Source organism: Apis florea, unplaced genomic scaffold (genome assembly GCF_048593485.1).
Source record: "Apis florea isolate Af1SG1 unplaced genomic scaffold, ASM4859348v1 contig_2492_pilon, whole genome shotgun sequence".
In the NCBI taxonomy this organism is placed as follows: Eukaryota; Metazoa; Arthropoda; class Insecta; order Hymenoptera; family Apidae; genus Apis; species Apis florea.
Genome location: NW_028256593.1, coordinates 1,006,232 through 1,012,993, shown reverse-complemented (window position 1 = coordinate 1,012,993; position 6,762 = coordinate 1,006,232). Strand labels below are relative to the sequence as shown.

The 6,762-nt window shown below is 29.9% G+C and overlaps 1 protein-coding gene across 3 annotated transcripts; it reads right to left on the bottom strand.

Annotated features, from left to right (window-relative positions):
* Window positions 1-775: 775 nt before the first annotated feature.
* On the bottom strand, window positions 776-6,723 carry LOC100871653 (sorting nexin-13). Of its 3 annotated transcripts, none has more exons than XM_003694111.4 (10): window positions 6,481-6,723; window positions 5,785-5,897; window positions 5,622-5,721; window positions 5,474-5,560; window positions 5,255-5,379; window positions 4,618-5,179; window positions 2,969-4,531; window positions 2,541-2,729; window positions 2,243-2,457; window positions 776-2,163 (listed from the first exon to the last, which is right to left on the bottom strand). In XM_003694111.4, exons 2-10 carry the CDS (start codon window positions 5,895-5,897, stop codon window positions 1,833-1,835), a joined length of 3,285 nt encoding a protein of 1,094 aa, XP_003694159.1. In that variant the 5' UTR covers window positions 6,481-6,723; the 3' UTR covers window positions 776-1,832. The 3 variants fall into 3 exon arrangements, with proteins under 3 accessions (XP_003694159.1, XP_031772643.1, XP_012342690.1); XM_031916783.2 differs by lacking the exon at window positions 6,481-6,723 and adding an exon at window positions 5,996-6,420; XM_012487236.3 differs by lacking the exon at window positions 6,481-6,723 and adding an exon at window positions 6,001-6,420.
* Window positions 6,724-6,762: the final 39 nt, after the last annotated feature.

Genomic DNA, 6,762 nt, shown 5'->3' with positions numbered 1-6,762 from the left:
AGAAGATTACAAATTGTGAAGAAGAAAAATTTAAAGAAGGAAATAGGAGATGAGGATAGCTTGATGAATGAAAAGAAATTTACAAGGATTAAAATGGCCTGGTCTAGTCTGACCCTTCTTCCTCAGACGCTAAAAACACTTAGAGAACCCCCTTCTCTCTTCTCTTTTTTTTTTTTTTCTTTTGCCCGAGCAAAATATCCCCGTATGACGCGACAACGATGAGACGATGCTCTTGTACCCGTTCCCCCTCCTTTTCTCCTAATACATCCCCTAATCTTTGCAGCAGCAGGCCTCCGGTAATAAAGTTTCTTTGTTTTCGCTCACTTTTTTCTCTCTTCTCGTCGCGAGTTCCCCCGCTATTATTAGTAACTACGGTTAATCGATTCGGGATAATTAACAAGTTTCTTTATCGCGTATCTTTGAAGTACGAACCTGATTAATCATTGTGATTTTTTTAACATAGTTAGAAAATTAGTTTTTCATCTTTGACCTTTATAATAACATGGTATCAAATTATATTTCGATTATAGATATATACAACTCTATAGATTTAATTCTTTTTCTCTATTTTTTTTTATGTGAAATGTTTGTAATTTATTTCACAAATCATAAATTTCAATAATTTTGATTTTAGATCTTAAAAAAAAAAAGAAAAATAAATAAAAAAAAAGATTTTTATATTTAAAAAGAAAGTTTTCAAGAATATTAGCAGTCAATTATAACTTTTCTATAATAATGCTAGATAGGGATGCGAGAAGAGAGTAAATAGTATCGATTTATAAACAATTTCTTTAATAATAAGTAAACGATGACAGATATGGCGGCTTAACACGATAGAAATAACGTGTATATATACAATTGTACGACATTTACAATAATTTTACACTGTCGTTGAAAATAATTATCCATTAACGACAAGAGAATTAAATTAACATTTTACAAACTTATAACTTACCGAAGAGATTTTCTCCAAAAAGATTCAAAATAAATAGAAATTTTATATTACCTTTTTTCCCTTACTACGTGCGGATTTAAAATGGCACAATACATTGAAAATCTTTTACGAATTAAGTATATATATTCGCGACGGTTTGTATGGTAAAGAATAACGCCGTCGTGAAAAAGTTGGTCTTCTAGTACACGTGTAAAAAGTGTTTTTTTCTTTTTTCATATTTTAGTGTGAAGTACATCGTTGAAATGCAAATTGGAATGCATAATATCCTTAAATACGTGTGTCTCTATGAAATAATTAAGAGATTCGTTAAGTTGAAACCTACTATTGAAAGTGCTCGAATTAATTCGTGCATTTTTTTTTTTTTTTTTTTAATATAATTATATCGTTTATTAGACTTATTTGGCCACTGAATTACTGCACTTTTTTACTTGAATATACATGTTAGAAAGATTACGGTTCAGAAAGTCTTTTTTTTTAAACTTTCAATTTGTTCCCAGTTTGAAAAACGATTTTTCTTCTTTATTCTTCTTTTTTTCACTTATTGCAATGAAATGGACTGAGATAATAATGTACATGATCGCTTAGTTTTTTAATAAGTTAGATAATTTTTCACATGAGCATGGATTGATGTCCTTTATATTTTACAATTCACCTAGGCATGAATATTGGTTCCCCTAATTTTTTCTGTGAACTATTTATTCGTCTAAATGATTTCTCCAAATCATTTACAATCAGAGAGAAATCAATTGCTCACTCGAAAATGTTGAATAATCATAACAATCACTTATTCCACTATTTAATTCCTGTTCTTTGGCGCAGATAGAATTCGATGAAAATATTCATGAACTTGCTAAATTCCAAAGAACATTATTAGATCTTAAGATTTTTGATAATTTTTGTTTTGTACTCGTGGTGAAACTGAATAAAGTTTTCGGAAAATATCCACCAAATTATTCTGAGGAAATAAAGTCTCTATAATTCCTTCTAAAAGCACGTACAGAAGTCTCCTATTGAGTACAGGTCGTTGGAAAAGTTCAAATACTCTCAGAAGGCCTTTCCTGGTTGTTTCGCTGCCTATGATATGTTTCAATTCATCCGAAAGACATGACAGAAGAGCAATCTTGGCTGCTACTCTTGTTCTATTTTTCATTTCTGTATCCCTGGGCGGTTTTTTGTCGGCTTTAACTCCATTGGGCCAAAAACTATTTCTATAATATAATATAATGTAATATAATTAATTAATGTTAATTAATTAATTATTTAAGATAAAAATGTAAATTTACTTACTTGAATAATTTTAAATAGCCTGCTACTCTAGCTGGACTTGTTAGTAAAGAAACATACTCGACTATTCTTCGATTTACTATATCTCCAAACATTGTACGAATGATTTGCCTCAGTAATGTAATTATTCTTCGTCTAAGCCATTGGTTTCTTACTTTTAGATCAAAGATTTCATCCATTAGAAGCAGCATTATTCGTAAAGGAATGTTATCGTCGGTCTAAAATAGGAAAAAAATATAATAATTAAGATGTAATAATTAAATTTGATTATTAATATAATTTAAAGAGAAAAAATAAGTACCTCTACATCTAGACTAGCACCAACTTTAGTGTTTTCATATAAGGCGCTTGATTTCTTTGGATTGCCAAAAAGTTTACTTATATTATCCATAACTCCATCTACAGTATTTAGCATATTATCTGGCATAGTTTTCACTGCTTGAGTTACGGTTTTCATTGACGTTTTTAATGGATTCATCAGAGTATCTATCTATATTAAATTAAGAATTAAATATCTTTTATAATGTTTTTATGCATATGCAAAATTTATCAAGTAATTGAAATTCTTTGAATAAAATACTTCTAATTACTTTTATTATATTTTTTAATTGAGAAATAATATAATTATAAAAAGTGCATAAAAATAATATAAAAATGTATACATTTTTATATTTTTGTTTATCTTTAATTTTCAAGTTGAAAAGATATTTTAATTATTATTATACTTACTGTTTTGGAAATCTGTCCGCCGGTAACACCTTTATCATAATCCCCTTGCTCCAAAAAATTTAATAACAAATTTTGTAAACCCATATGTCCCTCGACAATAGTTGGTTTCGTTAATTGATGCAACCAGGCGTTCAACATCAACATTCTTCTTTCCAAAACAGTTCTCTCCATATTATGAAATGCCTTTTTTGCCGGAAAAGGAATTTTTGCCAGATCGTAATATTTTTCTTTAATTTTTTGATGAAGATTGTAGAAATCAGAATATCTTCTATAAATGTGCCATTTTTCTTGATAACCAGAATCATAATTTTTAGTTACAGCCACTGCATAGATTCCATAAGTCTTTCCACGATCGTTAACTATACCAGTTTCAATAATTTTTGCAGTTATTTCAAATTTTCCTTGCTGTAGCTTCTTAATGGCATTCTGATCATAAGTATTCTCATCTAATTTAACAAATTGATCTACATTCGATTCCAAGAAAAAAGAAATGTCTTTGCCCTCAGTAATATGATCTGTATCCATACTTGCTGCCTTCCGTATGCTTTTCATAGTTCTCATGTTAATTTCAGAATCAGGTTCAATTGTTCTGTTCTCATTTGGCTCTACAATACTAGCTAAACTTGTAGAAGAGTTAGATTTTAATTTACTGTCCTTTAATTCAATTTTAGTGTCTTCAGATTTATATATCTCGGATATTTCATCCAAAGTTTCCAATTCATTATTCGTACTTGACAAACTAATACTATCCAGAGATTTTGTATCTTCTTCAGATGTTGGATCCTTCAGAAGATCTAATTCAGCGAGAAGTTTTACATAAGCTACAGACTTTTTAAAACCTGGTAGAAATCGATCTTCATTTTGCAATTTTTCATAACAACAAACTCTAAGATCATCAAACCATGTTTCTTTCACAGACTCAGTTCTTATTCTGGTCAATAAAGTTTTTACTAAGGCATCGTCCAATTGCAACTTGAGGGATGCTTTGTCGCCGAGATATTGCTGGTAGATTTTAGTAGCTGCTTCTTTTAAATTTTCCAAATCTGTATTTTTACGTTTAGTACCTATAAGACTAGGAGTTGTTTGGGTCGCGTGTAGCTTTTGTAACTCTATATTCGATATCTGTTGCTCTGCTGAAACCCTCCAACCATAAATGTTCAAATAAAAAAACAGATACGATTCTGCATTTATGGAAGTCATATAATCAATGAAGTAACTTAATGCGATATTATTTTTTAATAGTTCATCTAAAGGTAAATTCACTAGTTTTTGTCCGGGTATCAGTAGCCTATTCCAATCGGGCTGAGCACCAATTCCATCAGCCTCAGATTCCAGTCCTTCCTGCATTCCGATAATCCTAGTTTCCAAAATTTTTTTTACATAAAGCAAACTATTTAATTGTTGTTTCACTAACAGATCATCCTCTCCTCCAGAATCTTTAGAACGAAGATGAGCTATTTCTTTACAAACTATATTTTTCGTCGCCGTTAATTCATCTAAACTATCCGTTACTTTGATCACTGTTAGAAATACATCACTGGGTAAACCACCTTCTTTAGCACACTAGAAAAATGAAATTATTAGATTTCGTTTATAATGTTTACATTATCTTTTTTACATTATCATACTGGTAAGTATAGCATACTTACCAGCCATATGCACGCCTGATTAATATAATCAGGATCAGAAAATAAATCCAATAATGGTTTAATTATCACGTTTACTAACAATTCCCTCAAAATAAATCTTACAGTTAAGCAATCAAAGTCTCCCTTTGGTAACACAAGATATAACAAAATTTCAGATATTTCTCCCAGAAATTCGAGTTCTTGAGTACTATTAGTGCATAAAAGATCTCTACAAATTAGATTATTCTCCATCTGTACTTCCAAATCAAAGAATATTTTTTCTAATGATTCTTCCTCTTTCTCTTCATTACTTTCAATGGGTTCAGTAAGAGAGCATAAATTGGGAATGTAAAACTTAGATTGGGAATACCAAAATACATCGGTTTCGCTTTTATTTCGTCTGTGCGTTGGTATCTTTTTAGGAGTACCACTAGAGGTACTTGAACTGGTACTACCTTTCTGTACTTTTTTCGTTCGAAGTTGTTTTATTCTTGCTCTTGCTTGTCTATACAGCCTAACATGAGAAGCTGCATCGTCTACGAGGCGTGTGGTTAAATATGGTATCCAATCTACACCTTTCACTCTAATTAAAAAATTAGATTATTTAAAAAAAATAAAAATAAAATTAAAAATATTTTAAATTGTATATATTATGTACCGATTTGCAATATTGATAGCTATTTTTTGAGCAGTATCTCGAACAGAATATATAAACTCTTCATCATCTGTAATAACGCTGTACCATGGTTCCACATAATCTCTGATTACAAAATCTAATATTTCCTACATAGAGGAAAATTATAAATCGCTATGTTACTTTTTCTATTTTACATTGAAGTACATAAAAATAATAAAAGTTCATAAACTGATTATGTACTTGCAGGGAGTCATCAATAATACGGCTGCCAGTGATTCTTCTATCTAAAGTAAAAGTCATCTTCTGTTTAGATAGATCTAGAATATACTGAAATAAAAAAAAAATTATTAAAATTTTTAAACATTAATTTAATTTAATATCTATTTACCTGTCGCAACTTTTCAGTCTTCTTATCTAAGTCTTCTCTTTCAGATTTAACTGCATTGTGAAGATTTGCGCCATATGTTCTATATATACATGTCATTGTTCTACAATGAAAGATACAAATTAATGTTTTTGATATTAAAATATTAACAACTATTGAATCATACCCTAAAATTAAGGCAAGTAGACAAATGAATAACTTCACAATCATTCCAATTCCAACAATATATACTAGTAAAGCAGCTACAACTCCAAGAAGTCCATATAGTGGAACGTTCATCTGTAAAAAAATACAATAAAACATATTAAAATAAGGTAGCTATATTGTAACAAAGTTTAATAATAATTCCTGATTTAGATAATAAATGAAAAATGTACATTACTGGAAATTTCCTATTTGATGGTCCTTATCAATAATCAGTATGAAGTACAGTTCTCTCCTCGCATTATCGCGAGGTTGAATTTTCATTTATTCTCACTATAGAATTTTATTTTCACCAAATCATCTTTTCCCATTTTAATTTTTTTAATTTATTTAATATTAATATCATATCACAATACATCATTCAACAATTGTCAAATTGACATTTAGAGTATGGATCGGAAGTTCAGGTTTGAGTAAATGTAAATATAAGAATGAGTAAAGAGACAAGAAATAGAGATAGAATTTTTCAAAATTAAATTTTAATAGAATAAATAACAAAAATATTAAAGGAAAATTATTTCATCAACTAGTGCGTGCAATAAGAAAATTTGCGCACATTAAAGTAGAAATAAATGTCGACGAAACAATATGTTCCGTCTGCTACGACAAAGTCAATCATTGGACACGCGCGCGCGCGCGCGCCATTCTTGATGCTTACCTTTGGATTGCCGGAAAAAAGGTTGTGTACATACAACTACGCACATATTGCGATTCTCATACGGTTCATTGCACAAAACAGGTCAACTAATTAACAGTTTATTTATATCTTTACAAGTGAACATTAATCCAGCAAATACGTCCGACGACATGTCTGATTAATTCTGAGTGTGAATGTTAGTGGCGCTTTCGCGCGCCAACTTTATGCATATCACACGTACTATTCGATTATCTACGATTTAAATATGATTCAATTCTGGTTAATTTTTATTTTTGAGTATTA

Coding starts and splice junctions, on each gene's coding strand:
- LOC100871653 (XM_003694111.4), bottom strand. CDS start 5,897: ATGAACGTTCCACTATATGGACTTCTTGGAGTTGTAGCTGCTTTACTA. Junction 5,722..5,784: donor CTACTTGCCTTAATTTTAGG/GTATGATTCAAT, acceptor CTTTCATTGTAG/AACAATGACATGTATATATA. Junction 5,180..5,254: donor GCTATCAATATTGCAAATCG/GTACATAATATA, acceptor TTTTTTAATTAG/AGTGAAAGGTGTAGATTGGA.